This window comes from Typopeltis vanoorti, chromosome 23 (genome assembly GCF_054136105.1).
Source record: "Typopeltis vanoorti isolate ZY-2024b chromosome 23, IOZ_Tvanoo_1.0, whole genome shotgun sequence".
In the NCBI taxonomy this organism is placed as follows: Eukaryota; Metazoa; Arthropoda; class Arachnida; order Uropygi; family Thelyphonidae; genus Typopeltis; species Typopeltis vanoorti.
The window spans coordinates 58,252,785-58,272,577 of NC_143571.1; the positions used below are offsets into that span (position 1 = coordinate 58,252,785).

The following is a 19,793-nucleotide window of genomic DNA, read 5'->3' on the forward strand; positions in this document are numbered from 1 at the left end:
GATTTGTATAAGAGAGAGAGAGAGATGATCTGCATCTGAATTGATTTGGTATTAGGAACTTGAAGAAATTATTAATTGGTTTGAGACCTAATGCTGAGAATCAGTGAAACTATAACATCATGCGAAGAATGGTGAGAATGTGTGTAAGTTCAGCTACGCTATGCAAATGTGACAATATGAATGTCAATGAATGGTTATGAATCTGATGATGGGATGGAATTTTATGCTTTGTGTTCAGACTGTTTTAGTGTGTCTGTAGACAAAAAGGAGAAAGTTGCCCAAATGGGACAAGCAGACTGTAAATGTAAGTATTGGTAAAAGCTAGATATGACTTGTTATGACTATACACAAATGCAAGGAGCATAAGAAACAAACAGCTAGAGTTTGTTGCCTTGTTGACATTGGCATTAGTGAAACCAGACTATCAGAGGCAGACGTATGTTGAAAGTTTTTTCACTTGGTTATACTATAAATAAAAGATGTCAAGAAATTATATTCCTGGTTTCATCCTTTATCCAAGTGTAAGCAAAAGTTTGCATGTGAACTAACTTAGAGGCTAATGACTTCACATCACTTGCCTTAGTATCCCATTATGACCAATGCACATATCCTTACAGACAAGTACCGGGTGATCCAAAAGTCACAGAAAAAGTAAAAATTCAGTAATTCGAAAAGTATAGACAGTAGCATGATGCGGTTTTCACAGAAAGACATGGGATTTTTTTTCATCATCATCATCATCATCATGCGTATCAAGGATTTAGGCCTAGCATGGCCTGTTACGGCCTTAGAAGTCATCGTTTAAGAGGACGTCCTGGTTTTCTTTTTCCTAATGGCTTTACTTTAAGGCTTGTTTTGATAATCTTTCTGTTTTCATTCTTTGAACCTGTTCCATCCATTTATGTTTATATTTTTTAATTTTTTCTATTACTGGTTTTTGGTTTAATTCTTTCATAATTTCTTCATTTCTTTTGTGATCAAATAGAGTATAATACTTTGCAGTTTTTCTCATAAACTTCATTTCTGCTGTTGTTAATCTTTGTCTTTTTGTTTTATTGTCCAGATTTCACTTCCATACATTAAGACTGGTAGGGCTAATGTATTGTATACTTTTAGTGTGGTTTGTTTTTGAACTAGGTTTGGTTTAAATATAGAGTTAATTACACCTGTTATTTTTAAATATTTTGCAATTTTTACATTTATATCTTTTTCATTTTCATATGTGATCATACATCCTTGGTAGTTAAATGAATTCACCTGTTCTAAGATCTTGTTATCTATTACTATTTTAGTTTTGCTGGATCTTGTCCTTTAAAGGCCATAGTTTTTTATTTTTCTGTTGATATTATCATACCATAATCTTTGGATATCTCATTTAGATCTAAAATAGCTTTCCGTAAGTTATCTTCAGAATTTGTACTACTTATTATTTGGTCATTGGCAAAGAGGAGAGTGTTTAAGTTTACTGTAGGAGAAAGTTTAATTCCTTGATGTAAATTTTTATTTCATTTTATTATTATTTCATTTAAATAGATATTAAAAAGAGTTGCTGAGAGGGGACCCCCATGTTGGACCGCTTGGTTTATCTCTCTCGTGTATGATAGCTCGTGATTTAATCTTATTTGTATTTGATTATTTTCATATGTATTTGTGATAGCTTTTAGGATATTATTTGGTATTTGTCTTTCTTTTAATATGTTAAATAATATGTTTCTTTTAACTTTGTCAAATGCTTTTTCAAAGTCAATAAATGCAATATGAGTTTCTAAATTGCATTCTCTTCTTTTCTCTACTATTAATTTTAGGCAAAAGGCCAGGTCTATACATGATCGTCCTTTTCTAAATCCATTCTGTACTTCGAAAATAAAGTTTTTGGAATATTTCATTAGTTTGCTATTTAAGATTCTGCTATATATTTTGTAACAGGAATTTAGTACACTGATACCTCTATAGTTTTTAGGGTCATCTCTATTACCTTTTTTAAAGATAGGAATCACAATTGCTTTTTTCCATTCTATTGGGGGGATACCAGTTGAGTAAATTTTATTAAAAAATAATAAGAGTCTTTCTTTGAATCTTGTTCCTGCGTATTTATATAGTTCTGAACCTAGCTTATCTCCTCCAGGTGATTTTCCATTTCTTGTTTCTTTCAGGCTGCTTTCTAATTCTTCTTTAGTTATTTCCTTTTCATTTTCGTTAATTGTTTGCCAGTTGTCTTTTTTAAAATATTTGTCTGTCCACAGTTCTGTGTAGTAAATTACAAATTCTTCTAATTTCAATTCAGTGTTTAATTTTATGTTTCTTTGGTATCTGCATTTAAGTGTTTCAAAATCTTATATGCATTGAGTCTTATTTTATATAAATCTTGTTCTAAATTAGAAAAAAATTTGTTTGTTCTATGATTCTCTGTCTTTTTCTGACTTCTCTTTTAGCTATGGCTCTTATTCTTTTATATTCTATTTCATCTTCTAATCTTTTACTGCTTAACAATTTGTGATACTTCTTTTTTCTTTTTGATTATTTCTTTGATTGTATCATCCTAGATGTTCATTTTTTTTAATAGGGATTTTTCAGGGATTTTTTTTAATAACAAAAAATTTTATTGCCAGAATAGTTACATTTGACAGGTGGCGCTGTAGCGGTCCCGGAGCTGCTACCTGTTGCTATTTAAACCGTGAGGTACGTTCAGATGTGATGTGGTGAATACTGAAGTTAAATTTTCAGCATTTAATGTTTATTACCGAAGTTAAACGTTCTGCTAAGGTGAGGCATGTTATTGTTACGAGATAAAGCACTTTTAGTTAAGCTGTATTATCAGAACTCCGAATGTGCAAGTGCAGCTTTGCGCACCTATCGTTCGATGCGGGGTATATTAGAAGTGGAAAGGGTTGGTCTTGTTCCTCACTGGTAGCTATGATGAAAAGCTTTGAGGACACTGACAGTTTGGAAGCACGTGCAAGAAGTGGGAGATCCAAAAAAAACTGTTGCAGTTGTGCACGAGACTGACGCACAATCGGCAGCTTCTGCACATGGGGAATGCAGTGCGCATGAAATTTCAAGACGAACTGGCATTTCATACTGTAATGTGTGGTGATCACTCAGGATCATTCTCAAGAAGTATCCTTACAAAATCCAACACAGTACAGGAACTGAAACCAACCGATTTTGAGAGACATCATGAAATCGCAAATTGGGCTTTTCAATAGATGGAAAACAGTGAGAACTGGCTGTCAAATGTCCTGTGGACTGAAGAGGCATTATCTGCTTAATGGAAGTGTAAATGCACACAACTGCTGCATCTGTGCGAGAGAGAACCCACACGCGATTGTGGAAATCCCTTTACTTCAGCCGAAGGTGACAGCGTGGTGTGGGTTAACTGCATCATTCATTATAGGCCCCTTTTTCTTTGAAGAAGTCCACAGTGGTACATTTCAAACTGTTTCTGTCACAGGCGAGCATTATACAGTGCTTTTAAGAGACAGCATCATTCCCTCCTTGCAAGAGAGGCAAGCTCTCCATAGTGTAACATTCATACAGGATGGAGCGCCTCTGCACATCACAGGTGCTGTCCAGCACCTGCTGAGATCGACATTTGGTGATGAACATGTCCTCAGTCGCTCTTTCAGACACGAATGGCCATCAAGGTCTCCAGACCTTACACCTTGTGACTTTTGGTTACGGGGCTACTTGAAGTCACAGGTGTACAGAGGTCAGCCAACGTCATTGGCCATGTTGAAAGAAGCTGTTCACCATCGTGACAGCACGTAATGTAAGTAATGTAATGTAAATGTAAGGCGGGACCTCTGGTGATGAGTGTTTCCCAAATCTTCAGAAGCTTAATGCAACCCTATTTATTAACTTTCAGAAATCAACCAAATCTTAATAAATACGGTTGCATTAAGCTTCCAAAGATTTGGGAAACACTCTTCACCAGAGGTCCCACCTTACATTCCAGGCCACCTACAACTGCCCTTAGAGGGCGCTCCACCTAGATGGGACTTTAGTGTCACGCACATGGTTGGGCTTAGTATTATATGATATTTGTGTTCATGTTACATTAGTTGTTTTTGCAATCCCCATAGATGTCCTAGTGACTAGGACGAAATATAGGAAATATTAAATTCTATTTTAATCCTTTCTGACTGTCGTAAAAAATCCATTAAGCCTCCAACATGAACTTATTGACATGTTATGAGACAACTTTCTCAAACAGTATGTGAAAGAAGGAGTTCAAATAGGTTAGATTTGAACATAGAATCAGAAGGGATCTCAGTTAAGAATTGGCAATAATGATCATGCCAAATTGTCCTGTAAATTAACCTGTCCTAAGAATTTGGAAATTATGATAAACTTTGGAAAATAAATGCAAAGTTATTATGCATATGAGTGGGTTAGAATTAAAACACTTGATCAAACACACAGATTGAAAGTTCTGAGAACAATGGGGGGGGGGGGATAAGTACATGTTATTAGTATCAGAATCATGTTAGTAATGAAGATATTAGTAAAGAACTTCACATTTTTAGCATACAGGAATGTATGGACAGAGTTAATCTAAGGTGGTATAGTCAAAACAGAATGTTAGAGGAAAGGTTAGCAAAAGAAATGTTTATTGCTAGAATGGAGGGCAAAAGACGCAGAAGCAGCCCAAGATCTAGGTGAATTCATTCATATTGGCATACTGACAAATCGTACACTAATTTAAAGGAAAGTTGTCAAGAGGTTGAAATGTTAAGTTCCTTACTAATATCTTCATTACTAACATGATTCTGTTACTGATGCCATGTATTTATTCTCCTCCACCCCCAATATTTCCTCAGAACTTTAAACTAATTTAGAGGAAAGTTGTAAATAGGAAGTTCATAATGATGTAAACTTTTCATGTAGTTCATAATAATGCTTTAACAGTATAACCAACACCAAGAGGGGAAAAATACACTCATTAAAGTCACTAATATTTTGCTGGTTTATTTACTGCTCAGCATCATCAGAGCATGATGATAACTGTGACATTTATCATTGTTCTCTGATGATGCTTGGCAGAAAACCAACAAAATATTCGTGGGTTTAATAAATGTATTTTTTTCCCTCTTGGTGTTTGGTTATATTATTAAGCATTATTTTGAATAATGTACAACACCTAAGTTTTCATGTAGTATTATCATTGTGTCCATCCATCTCTTTTGAGGGTATATTTCAGCAATTTTATGATGTTGATTTTATGATACTAGGAATAATGACAGGGCTAGATCATGCTTAAAAATTCAGTTCTCTTCAAATTTTTCTTCACAAATTTGGATCCATAACACCACAAAGCATTGCATGTTTTCTTCTCATAAATGACTATTGTGCATTGTGGATACTTTAAGAATTGTATTTATTAATAGTGTTTTACTACTGTAAGCATTTTGGTTATTTGCGATAAACTTATGTTATGCATTTTAAAGAACATTAATTTTTCATGAGTGTATTAAAAAAATTCCAAATAAATGATTAGCATTGAATCATTTATTTTTCTTTATTTAGCATGGAGGATTGCAAGATACATTAACATCTGTTACCAAAGAGGTTGGTGGTGTGCTGAGGGGCCTTACCAAAGCTGGCGTTAAAGCGATCAATAAAGTTTTGGACCATCCTATCCTAGTGAGTGCTTTCTGTTTTACATATGCAATAAAATTCCAATAGCTTGCCATCATTGGGATTTCAGTAGTGGTGAGCAGGTGGATGGTACTGTTAGAATTAGCTTAAGACACTTTTATTTCACCTGTTTTTGTTAGAGTATTAAAATAATTGTAAGAATTGCAGTTTAACTAACTTGCCCTCTCTCTCTCTCTCTCTCTGAGCATGGTGTTTTATTGTAGTATTACAAGTTTGTCTTATAAAACAATCCCAAGCAGCAGATGATGATGATGATGTAGCACTGCTTAATATTATAAACTGCTTATAATACAGTGCACTGGACTAAACTTAAAGAATGCTCTATCATTTATTCATTATTCCATATTCCGTATTCATTTATATTTCCATAGTTTTTGGCAGCATTCAGGTAAAGTTTTATAGGATAAAACGTTTGCAGGAAATAGGATTACAGTGCTTAATTTTAATTGGAAAAACTAAATATATACAAAGCCAACAATTTGGTAGTTCAAGTTGCATTTTATTCATTTAAAATACATGCATACATATTCAGGGAAGACATTAAATGGCACATGAGTAACAATGAACACCATACTCTTGATGCTATAAAGACCCATATTCATTATTGCATTTCTTGTAGAGATCTTCATTATTCACTTAATGTATCTTCTTCAGTGTTTAATGTTCATTATACAGTACTCAATTTTATGAAACTTAAAAAATTGGGAAGTGTAGGAAATGACAACAGACCAAGAGAGTGAAAGAAATATAAAACTTCAAGTGACATAAACAAAATATTGCATACAGGGCATGAGCAGTTGACAGGAGATTTATTTGTAAGCTAGCACTCCAGCATGTCAGATACTAAATGTTTAACTGTGAGTTCAGAAATACAAGGTACTAGACTGTTGGGATTTTACTGTATATATTTCTCTTTGATATTTGTTTTAGCCCATTTCTTAAAGATGCTGTTTCTTAAACTTTTTGAGACTGCAGAACCCTATGAAAATTTTGTTTTAAAATTACATTAATTAAAAATGGTTACATGCAAAATATTTCAATCAAGAAAACATGTGATACATAGTAGCATAATTGTTCTAGAAGTAAGTCATTTAAAAAAAAATTGACTCACTAAATGCACAGATCTTAACGAGAAATATGAGTTTTCATAGAAAGACAAATTATCAATGTTTGGTGTAATGTTTGTTAGAAAAAGTCTTCAAGTAGGCATCAAATTGAAACATATTTCAATGTTTTGTTTGCAGTGATGATTAAGAATCCACTTCCACATAAGTATATTCTCAACAGTCAATGTAACAGCAAATCCTAAAATCTGTTTAGGATTCTAAATCAGCATTCAGAATCCTAAATGCTGTTTCACTTAAAGACCCATATTCATTATAAACCCAAACTTCATCAAGTAATAAATTGTTCTTCAGTTTTTCCATGTTCTCTCTGTGAATGAAGAAGACTTGTTTTACTGCCATAATTGATGCCATTATAGAGATGTATTTAAAAGCAATTTACCAAATTGCCTAAAAAAAGAAAGATCTACAACCAGTATTTACTTCCAATGATGACCTGTAACGAAATGAAATGTAACGAAACCTGGAATCTGACTAAAAAAATACCTAGAGAAACTGAAAACAACACAACAAACAAGCCATTTTGGAAACAGCATGTTTAGATAAAAAAAATAATACTTGGATAAGGAAGCAAACAATGGTAATGGACATTTCATTCATAATAAAAGGTAACAAATGGTGCTGGGCAGGATGTGATAAGAATGCCTGATAACAAATGGGCAAAGAGAACTACTGAATGTACACCAAGAACTGGTTATCGGAAACCAGGTATCCAATAGTAAGATGGGACAATGAGATAACAAGATGTTATGGACATTTGTGGTGAATCAGCCAAAATGGAAGAAGCATGGAGAGGAATTTTCCAACAGTCGACTGAAGAAAGATGATGATGATGGCCAGTTAGATTCAAGCTGAAATATCTACATTAATAAATAGTTATTAATTCTTGGGCCTATATATTTCTAATAATCTGTTACTTTGCTGTAAGTGCCATTAAAACTCCTTTCATGGATGAGATTCACATAAAATGACGACATTTTATGTGAATATACAAAAAGTTCAGAAATAAAATTAATTAGCTATCAAAATGAGCTAACCTGTATAATTTAACTTAAACTGTTAGTATATCAGACCTCCAGAGTGTCAAAACCACATAGGGAAATCTTCCTTGTTCATGGTCTGTACTCAGAATGGATTCTACTTACTAACCACTCTCCATGCAAAAAACTTATTCTTAATCATCTGTTCAGTTTTCTTCCAGATTTTGGTTCTTGAAAACTGTAAATATTACCATCATTATCCCATTTCATGGACACAACAGGAGTAAACATTTTGTGTGTTGGAGTTTGCTAAATTTGGTTCTGCAAATGAAGTGCAATGATCATTCTGTGCACGATTCAACCTCTACCAGGCCATAACATTGTTTATTGCTGATAAAAATAGATAAGAGAAGAAATGGTAAATTTTAAATTACAGATCACAGAACTGCCATGTGTGGCTATGGAAGCTGTGAATTGTATTTGTCACCATTCAGTAAAATCATAGGAAATCAATAACACAAGCTACCGTTGAATTAGATGGCCCTCAGTTCCTGGTCTAGTGTATTCTCTTTAGGCAGCTGATGTTGAAACCTTATTGCCCACACCTGCTATTGGTCCTGATGAAGTTAGATAAAGCAAAATGATTTAACTTCTGCTGCAGTTTACAGAGTGACAAATTGAACATTCAACAACATTCAATTTGGCAACAAGGCTACATTCCATTTAAGTGTTAAAAGTGAATCACCATAACGTTATAGGACATTGTAAACTCAATATGTCATGATTTAACATGAAAGGGATTCACCCAAAGTTAGTATTTTTTTGCCATATTGTGCACATGGGTCTTCAGTTAATTTTTTTACTGAGAACGCAATGATAGGGATCACGTATCTGGATATGCTGATGGAATAATTCTCACAATTCTATTTCATTACCAGCAGGATGAGCTCCATGTCACATTGTAAAAATAGTCATGATTTACGATAATGAATATTTTTGGTTTGTTGTTTCTATATATTAGTATTGTATTAGTTTTGGTTTTGTAACCACTTACAATCGGCACTTGTGACATGTCTGATAAGAAATTGATATTTATGTTAAAATAAAATGTAAAGTATGCAAGATTTATTGTACTTATCTGAGAGTCATAATAATTTCAATGGTTCTGTATTGTAATTCACATTTATTAAGTGTACAGTGATATCTGTCGTTCATCGTTTCAGCAATGATGACAGTGTGTCAGCAGTTACTAACTTCTCACTTTCCACTTAGTGGAACAAGTGTGCATGCTCACTGAGAAGATTGTTGGGTCATTGACAGCTTACAGAATATTTGGTACCTGGGTAATGAGAGAAAACAAGAAGAGAGAGAATGAATTTTGAGAACACAGACCAGAGAATTTTATTTTGCAAAGTTTTTGAAAACTTGACAGTCTCGTAATATTAGTAGAGGATTCTGAAAAGGGAATCTTAATAAGGTTGATCCTTTGACCAGAAAAGTGAGACTGTCAACAAATGAATAGTAAATAAAAGGGCATATTAAGTAGATATTCTATTTCAACATTCCAAGAAATGCTAATTGAAAATTTTTGGCTTCTGTCTCAAGGACACCAGTGATAAGTCAGTTTTCTCAGAACAAGTGACAGAATTAGTGAAATCTGAAACTGTCAAGTGGCTTTAATGAAGAACTCTACTCTGAGACAGTGTATCAGATAAAGTTAAAGATATTTACTAAAATAAAGAGCCAAAAGGCTTCAATTCGACAATGCAAATTTATATAAATCAAGTGGGTATCAAATCCAGCATTATTTCAAAGCTGATTGTAGAAACTATGAAAATTTCGTAAAAAAGTTGACCAGAGAGCTTACAGGAATACACTCGCAGGCATTTACGAGTTTGTCCTAGTGTGAACCATATAGAAGACATGATTGCTTTGCCTGAGCGTTCATATATTCGCCTTTTATTGGTCCATTTTGATAAGGTTTCACTGGCCTGACAGCTATTTCGAACTGGTTGGTTCTTTTCAGAGACCAGGCAGAAACCTTAAGTGAGCAAAAAATCTTGTTCAGTACTAAGGAGCTCGAAGCATTGAAGAGATGTAATTTTTGTAAGCGAAAAAGCTTGGGCAAAGCGATCATGTTTTCTATATGATGCACACCAGGGCAACTCGTAAATACTGGTGAGTGTATTCCTGTAAACTCTCTAGTCAACTTTTTTTAGGAAACTTTCATAGTTTCTACATTTGGCCTTTAAAATAATGCTGGATTTAATACTACTTGATTTATATAGTTAAAGATATTTTTTCTCTGGTAAAGAATTTGTCATTTGTGCATCTTGTAATTAATTTTTTTTTTTTTTCCCCGTATATAGTGAAACCCCACAGGTTTCACTATATACAGAATACCCAGCCAGCAGAATATTCAATTCTGCTGGCTGGGTATCATAGATCACATTTGGCTATTTCAAAGCATAGCCTATTAGATCTGTGATACCCAGCCAGCAGAATTGAATATTCCACCATCAGAATTAAAAGCTCTGAATTCCTTAAAACGAAATAAAAACATAGTTATCACCAAAGCTGACAAAGATAATACAACTGTAGTCTTAAATGCTAAATCATATGATCGGAAAATGAATTGACTGCTTCATGATCAATACATACTCTCAACTTAATAATGATCCTTCCAAAAGTCAACTCAAAAAACTCAAGTTATTGGATGAAACAACATCCATAGATCAAGAAACTATCAAAAGACTCAAAGACAGTATATATATATATTCTAGAATATATTATTATTGCTAGAATATATATATTCTAGCTAGAATATATATATATGGTTCACCAATATTACATAAAATAACTGTCCACTTAGGCCCATCGTGGATTCTATAGGCAGTCCCACATAGAAAATATCAAGATTTCTGTCTAGCCTTCTCTGTCCCCTCACTGACCACTCAGCTTCCTCAATAAAAAAATTCCATAGAATTTCACATAAGAATAAAAGACATTAAACTGGCAGGTACAGACATGTTAGTAAGCTTTAACATTGTCTCTCTCTCTTTTCGCTAATATCCCTCATAACGAGACTCCAGAAATTTCCATCAGACGTAGTGGAATTATTCAAATTTGCAATCATATCAGGCTACTTCACATGGAAAATATATATATATAAACAAGAAGGAACAGCAATGGGCTCACCCTTATCACCTAATCAAGCCAACTTTTTTTTTATTGAACACCTGAAATAAAAAATTTTCATTCTCAATCCAAAACCATCAATGTGGCTGCAGTATGTTGATGATGTTTTTGCAGTTTGGAGACACACATAACCAGAACAGAATTTCTGCAAAAAATCAATATGCTACATTCTCGTATCAAGTTAACACTAGAAAAATAAGCATCAAACAGTATTTCCTTTCTTGATGTGCACATCCAAAGTAAGCAGGATAGATCTATTTCTACTTCTGTCTAGTGAAAACCAACTTTTTCAGGTTGTTATATCCACAATGCATCAGTTCACCATCCATCTCAAAAATGGCATCATAAAATGTTTAGTATCCAGATCACACAAGATTTGTTCTTTGGAAGAATCTCTAAAACAGAAATTGGAAATTGTCAAAGAAACAGTCTTATTAAATGGATATAATCCAATAATAACAACCCAAAAAGTAATTGACCACTCTCCTATAAATCCACCCAGACAAGAAGCCTACAGGACTCCTATACCATCTATGAATATGCGGCAAAAATTATGAAAAAATATCACCTCACTGCTACTTATAAACCCATCAACCAAATTCGCAACTTGCTACCTTCTTCAAAAGACAAATTCTCACCGATGATGCTACCTAGTGTATATGTAGTACCATGTTTGTGTAAATTGTCTTTGCTATGGACAGACAGGAAGAACCATAAATAAACTAATCTCTGAACATCAAGACCACATCCGTCTCATCAAGGCTCATAAATCTGGCCTTACAATATGGAAAACGCTAACCACAGGATCCAATGGAATAACTAAGCTGCTACTCTATATATAAACATGAACATTTATATAAAGAAAGTGCTGAAGCCTTACTTCATAGACTTAATCAAAACGACTTTCTCACTATTCCAAAATTTTGGGAAATTGTTATCCTCAGTTGTATTAAATAAATTTAGCTGTTATATTTTAATTTAATTAGTTTTAATTTCAGCCCATTATTTTTAAACCATGAACACATGACTATATGTAGAGGGATTCCAATTTAAGCATGCACACTACTGTTTTTTAATTAAATTCCTATTGTTGCTTGAAAATTGTACTGTTTGGCATACGCGCTACTAATTGTTTTGTAGTTAAATTGTGTGGGGTAAGAATATTTAAATTCAGTTTAATAGTGAGGATGATTGGAAAAATATATACTAAATAAGGAAACTGCATAAGCCCATGGAAGTTGAGAATTTTTATATTTTGAGGAAAGGCCTGATAAAGAACTGACGCTAATGAACATTTATTGTTTATAGGAATTTTATTGTTATTATTATTTATGGCATCTCCATGGAGTCATGAGACTCATCGTGAGAGACCTAAATCAGTCATCATGCACACAAATGCTTTCATACCTCTCCTTGAATCCATTCACCATCAGGGAACTCACAACGAATTCTGGCAATTCATTCCACTCACTCACCCTCTCCATGCAAAAAATCTGGTCCGCACACTTCTACTAACCACACTCTTACACAACTTCCATGGATGGCCCCTAGCTCTCTATTTGTCATATAGAAAAATTTCACTTGCATCAATTTTATAAAACCTTTTTAATACCTTAAAAGTTTCTATTATGTCCCCTCTTTTCCGCCTATCAACTAAACTTTGTAGCCCACAACCTTCAACCTATTCTCGTAGGGAGTATTCCACAGACACGGAGTATTCCAAAATATTATGTTTTCAGTTTTAATTAAATTTGTAAGTAAGGAGGAATACACAAGAGATCGACGAAAAATTGTTCCGCGATCGACCGGTTGATCATGATTGAAGGGTTGAACACCCCTGCCATATTGCAAAGCACATATCCTTATGAACATGTAAAATGCTATGAATTATGGAAAGGGTAACAACCCAGATCAGTTTCAACCTTTATTTAGGTCTCATTATTGAGTTGCCCAGTCCTGAAATTATTTGAGGCATAAACTTTGTTTGCTTACACTCGGATAAAGGATTAAATCATGAATATAATTTCTTGGCATCTTTAATTTATAGTATAACCAAGTAGAAAAGCTTACAACATCTATCTCTAATCTAGAGTATTTTAATAATAAGGTGTGACACCTTTTGGCTAATTGTATATGGAAATATGACTTATGCATTATTTCAACCTTGGTATCACTTTTGGGTCTGGCTCCCATTGATAAGACCTCAATAAAAGTCAAAACTAGTCTGGTAGTGGTCCTTCCCATCATGCATAGCATTATACTTGCCTATAAGGATATGTGCTTTGCATTATGGGATACTATGGTAAGTGATCTGAAGTCATTAGCTTCTATATACAAGTTGCCCAGTCCTATAATTATTTCAGGTGCAAAGTTTGTTTGCTTCCACTTGGATCAAGGATTAAACCAAGGATATAATTTCTTTGCATCTTTAATTTATATCTTTGCAAAATGATCATTTGGCAACTCAACTATTTCTTTTGGTTCAGTCATCCTCCTACCATGAGTATTGTTTAAAGTCATTCTGCTATAGTAATTTTTCCTCTTACTTGCTATAAAACGAAAAAACTCTTCTGGGTTTACTTTGGCTTATTCTGTCTCATGGGTTGATTTGGCCATTCTTACCATACTAGTTGCCCTTCTTGCTTGCACACTTTGTACTACTCATGAGTATGCTGATCACTTTTTTCTTTATATTTCCTCCACAGTGTTTTCTTTTTTCTTTTTTTTTTTTTTTTTTTATATTTGCAGCTTTGCATTATATCCCTATTCATCCACTTAATTCCAACTTGGTTTATCCTCCTGACCTTGGGTATGCAGTTTAATACTGCTACCCTCAAGTGATCTCTGACCACTTGCCATGCACTACTGACATTCTTTCCTTGTAGCTTCTCAAGTTTCACTGTTCCAAGATGACTCTGAGTAACTCATAATCACCAGCCTTATAATTGAACATAAACCCCTTCTTGATAGAGAACTCCATGTGTTTGGCAACTTCCCAGTACAAGACCACATGATCACTTTCCCCAATTGGAAGTAGAGTGTGAGTGTCTACCTTGGTTATGGATGCATCTGCTGATGCTGTTATCAGATTCAGCACTCTCAAATCCTTTTCTTCTCTATAACATTTCCTTTAATTATCTCTTAGCAACTGCATAAATCCCAGTTTCATCTTGCTATGTCCCCTTTCCTCCCTCCAATCGATGTCCTTATAGTTAAAGTCTCCCATAATAATTGTTCAGCCTACACTCATTGTGCTGATTTGCCAATACATGACATTGACATATGCCTGTGGACTCCTTGGTCTATAGCAGCACCCAACAATGTATTTTGTCCTATTTGCCTCTATCTCACACCAGACAACCAGGTACTAATATCATCTTTAACTTCTAATTTTGTTAGTTGTAATTCTGCAGCTTTTGTCAGCAATACCCCATCTCCTGTCCTGTTCCTTCTATCCTTCCTGAAACCTTTATTCCTTCCCTGTTATTATATCCTTTTCAGTCAACCAAGTCTCAATGATGCCTATAATTTTTGGCCAAGTTGAGCTTACCAATGCCAAAAATTCCTCACCCTTATTCCTGATACTTTTTGCATTCGTGTACATGCATTTCAGCATCCCTTTTTAACCATAGTTAGCCTTGTATAATGCCATTTCAAACCCATTTAAATTGGAGATCTGCGAAATCCCGTTTGGCATTGCATAATCATTACTATACCCATCCTCATTTATCACAGGGGTGGCCAGACACATGCTAGATTTCATCCTCCCTAATATCTCTAGTTTCCCTAGTTTTGCACTACCACACTCTTACTAAACAACACTTTCTCCAAACATCTAACTCCAGAACCATTCAAATGTAGTCCGTCAGGCATATACAAGTCCTTTCATCCATAAAACTCACTCCATACATCAATAAACTGCACATCATTCCTCCTGCATAATTTTCTCATTGGCAATCATGGCACTTCTCAGTTCTGTCCTGTCATACCGAGGCAGCAGACTTAATCTTTACTTTCTTGTTCTTCATTTTCGCTTCCATTAAGAGGTGTTAACAACTCTTTCATATCTTCTTTTATTGCATATTTCTTACCTTTCAAATCATTTGTGCCAGCCAATATAATCAACTCGTTCACTCCATTCTTCTGCCTTTATCTTTCCACTTGGAAAGCATGTTTTTGTCACTTTCTCATTAAGTACACCTCTTATCATCGAATCCCCATACAATACTATCTCTTTTCTCCCAATCTGCACTTTTATGTTTTTCTCATTCAATCTTTCTTTCACACTCCAATTTGTTGTGAAAATAAAATGTCCAGTCTTGTAGACTGATTGTGCCTCATGTTAAACAAACCAATAATAGAATGAGTCAGTGTGAGAATAAATTTTATTCTATAAAGATAAAGTATCTTTCTAAAATATAGTTTTAATTTAGAAATCTTGGATTCAAATAGCATTATACAGTAATCCCCCCCCCCCAGGTTAATGTTTTCAACTGAATGCCAAATCCAGCTGTGTGGAAGATGTTTGCTTCCACACTCCTGGAAGTAATATTAAATGCATGCTTGACGAAGTGAAGAAATGTCTCAAGACTGTCATTTCAACAATCAATGATGATAGGCTACAAAGGGTCTGAGATGTTATAGGATTGATGTATGTCACATGATACAAGAATTGTATGTTGAGCGGTTGTAAGATTATAACAATAACTGTTGTAGTTTCTGTACAAATTGGTTTAGACTGTGTTCATAGGAAAAGTAGCTACTGAGCAATAAATATTTAAAGTGTTGAATTCATTTTGAATCACTGTATATATACACACATATGTATGTAATGAATATATATATGTGTGTGTGTGTTTCCTAGTGAGAGAAAAATTTTTGCTGTTTTTATTGTTGAGTAGGAATTGCAGAATAATAATGACTTTTTTTTTAAAACTTATACTTTTTATTAAGAATTTTGGTATAAAGAACTGTTATTTTTAACAGGACTTGTTGAAACATGGAAATGTTATTCAACTTATTTCTCGAACAACCGGACGTAGTCTTCAGATTCTTCAAGCTCCTGATGGTCTTTTAGTAATGGATGGTTTAGGTGGAGAAGGACATCAGTTTTTTAATAGTTAGTAATTTATTCACTTTTTAGCAATGAAGACTGTATAAACTTCTTTAATTATACAGATGATTATGCATCTAAATTTGTTTTAGTTCAGTATTTTCTAGAGATAATATTTAGTTATTTTATTTTGATAATCCTATCTGTGGTAAATTGGAAACCTATAACATATCAGTATAGGTGGATAAAAATAAGATAAGGACCTGGGTTTTCATCACTTATGAAAATTACAAGCATTCATTTACAGACTCACATACATCCATTAAAAGTGAAATCAAACCCATATCTTATTTGGTTGTGACATGTGCATATTTTGTAGACGTCTAATTTTATCAGCAATGTTTTCTTACACATAAGTAATATTTTGATGGCTTTTACATGCTATTTGGTCTGTTCCAGGATATTATTTGGAATGTGATGAGAATTTTATCAATTCTCATCCGTGTGTAATAATCATATTTTCGATCAGCTAATATCTTTAATTCCTTTATAGGGAGTAGGCAAGGCCATTTTAACCTTATCTAGCTTTTGGAGACAGTGGGCAGTTCACTCTCCACAGTAACCAATTAGAGAGAGAGCTGGCCCAAGACGTCACTAATTTTAAGTGAAAACCAATGAAGAGACTGACAAACAATGCTGCCATCTACTGGTCTGTAACATTAACAGGATATGTTATTGTGTGAAATAGTGTGGGTTCTACATTTGATTTTGCTGAGTTTGTGGGATGAAAAACCTGAGTATCTGGTAGAAAAACCCTCTTGCCCATGCCAGAGATCAACTAACTTGCAAACCAGTTGAAGAAGGGCTTAGAAAAAGTTCCTCTAGCTGCTGACTAGACTTGAACTTAAGTCTATCTTCAGGCTGCCTAACACAGAAGATGCATTCACACTTCCACTGAGCCACACAGACATTTTTTTTTTTACCAAAATAGCTCATTCTTTTCATCTCTGTGTATGCTGCTGACCACATAGTGTCATTATTTTTTTACTTCTTTCATTCCTGTATGAATATTAGTATGGATAATGCTCTGTCAAGTAATTTAAAAATGCATGCTTAAGTCAAGTACGAGGTATTTGAAAGAAAAAAAAAGTACTTTGAGTACCTAATACTGTACAGATTAGAGTATAATTATTTCATTCATACTAAATTTAATCATTTGTCAAATATTTTAGCCTGCTGAATATTTAATGAATCATGACTGAATGTTGTGCAGTGTATGTGTACTGGTGTTAACTCTAATTGGTGTAACAATTTTGTGTGTAAAGATCAGTATGGTACGGTATCTCACTTGCTCTGTGTGTTTGTGTGTTGATCATATTGTTCACAACATAAATAATTTTATAGTATTCAAACACCTACACATAAGACAAGGTGTTAATTAATATAGTATAGAAACATCAATACATAAGGCTATACTACATGAGCATTGCATGCACTATCTGTTGACCACAAACTTTTGACTATCACATGACCAGATATCAGTAGTATGTGTTCAGCAGTTGAGTTTATGTGCATTTTGCGAGTGAAGGTTTTTATGTGTTGTGACTGATGCAGTGGAGGAGCAGAGTAGTAGTAAAGTTTTGTTTAAAGAATGGCAGAAGATGATGAATCTTTTTTGGAACAAGATTGACACTGGTGATGAAAAAATGTGATGTTTTGCATATGATCCTGCAATGAAGTGACATGGGTGGGTGGAAGAATATTCACCAAAACCCCAAAAAAATGAGTAAAAGCTATGCTAATCTTTTTTTTGATGCAGAAGGAGTTATCACGAGTTTATTTCCAATGTCCCATCATCTACTACAAAGAATGAATCAAGTGAGACCAACATTATATACCAGTCTAATGATTGTTCTTGCTTCACAACAGTGCACCTTCACACAGCACTACAGTTTGAAGCAATATTTGGCAAGCAGAAAAGTCACCCAAAATTGAAATTTTCATTAATAGGTCATCATTTCCAAACACTAAATGAGATTAGAGTGCTGTTACAAGGAAGATGAACAGCGTGCTGAAAAAAAAGGCATTTCTGGATGACATCAATGAATTGTCTGAACTTGCAGACAAGTGCATCAATCAATGAGGGGTCTACTTCAAATTTTAACTTAAAATTAGCTTCCCATATTTATTAATTGTTTTATGTTAATTATCTGAAAACTTTTCAGCTACACCTCGTATTTACAGGTCAGAATTTTGATAAAGGAATCCTGTTCTCTGTGATTAAAAAAAAAAAAAATTATATTATTCCAAATTAATGTTTTATGTCTATATAAATGTGTTAATTACCAAACTGATATTTCTTTTAACTTCTTTGGTGAGGAGAAATTTTATTTTGTTAATATATGCAAATATTGTTTCCATTTTAGAGAAATTTTCTAACAGTTGAGACTAATTGCATAGTGTTTGTGGAGTTTCATAGGTTGTTAGTCATGATCTTTGTGCAATTTATAGTTTATATTAAACAAACAAAGATTAAGTGGTAAGAACATGGTCATTATGCGACACAGCATGAAAATCATATGTAGTGAAGAATAAAGATTTCTTCTTGAAGATGGTTCATTTTCAGGAGTGCTGATGTATGTATTCATGCATAGGGAAGTGTAGAATATGTATTTGTGTGGAGACTAAGCAGAAGGCATGAAAAAATATGGATTTAGAGAAAGTGAGATATTTTGATGGACTGTGATCAGTAATTGAGAAAAAGAAACAAGGAGTAAATGTTAGACAAAAGGCAGGAAACTGTGAGAAGCATAAGATTCGGGTAGTATTAGAAAGAATAATGACAAGAAAATAACAGGGTTAAGAATATCATCGAGTATACAAAGAGACTGATGGGACACAAGTGGATACAACTGTTGGAAGAAAAGTGAATGTGATGTATAGGGAATAAGGAGTAAATGTTAGTGAGAAGCATGCCTAAATCTTAGTGAGAATTATAAGATTTGGGTAGTATTAGACAGAATGACAAGAAAATAAGAGTGTTGGGAATATGACAGAATACAAAAAAGAGATTGATTAGGCAGTCAAGTGTGATTATTGGAATAAATGAGAACACAACTGTTGGAAGTAAAGTAAATGTGATTGAAAGAGAAACATGACTAAGGAACAAAAGCAAGAGTGATTGTTGACATGCAAGAGAGTGCACTTGCCAGAATACAAGAAAGTGAGCATGGAGTGAAAGGATGCCAGAGTTGAAGAATGAGTTGATCAAGTTAAGAACTAGATTAGGCATATGCACAAAATTAGATGTTTGAAGTCAAATAAAAGAGTAACAAAAAAAGTTGAGCAAAAAAAGGAGTGGGGAATGACTCAAGAGTGGCATAGCATGCTAATTCCATTATTTAAATGTATAATGAATGAGATTGTGCACACAGCCTATTTTCTAAAGAAGGGAGGTTAAACAGGGGACTGCTGCTTTGGGTATTAAGAGTAAATGAGCAAGAGAATCGGTGATGGTTGTGGGAACAAATGGCATTGTTGCCCAGAATGAGAATGGAGTGATTAGGGGATTATTTAGATTTAGGAGGGCAAAAGATGATAGTATGGTTGGAAAGGTCAGAGTGTTGCTAAGGTATGACAATGGTGAGTTGTGATAGCAGGAAAAATCATGAATGGTATTGGCAGATGTATGAGGAGAAAAGGATGCAGTTTGTTAATGTGTGAGATGCATACACATAAACAAGCTCACACATTAACAAACTGCATCCTAATGGAATTGTA

General features: G+C 34.0%; 1 protein-coding gene across 1 annotated transcript in view; it reads left to right on the forward strand.

Annotated features, from left to right (window-relative positions):
- LOC150093882 (uncharacterized) overlaps positions 1-19,793 on the forward strand; it is a 127,474-nt gene that overhangs the window by 64,851 nt on the left and 42,830 nt on the right. Inside the window, exons 4-5 of the mRNA XM_090413126.1 lie at positions 5,527-5,643; positions 15,947-16,079. Of these exons, the coding sequence (XP_090269252.1) occupies positions 5,527-5,643; positions 15,947-16,079 (250 nt within the window). The remainder of the gene's footprint in view (positions 1-5,526; positions 5,644-15,946; positions 16,080-19,793) is intronic.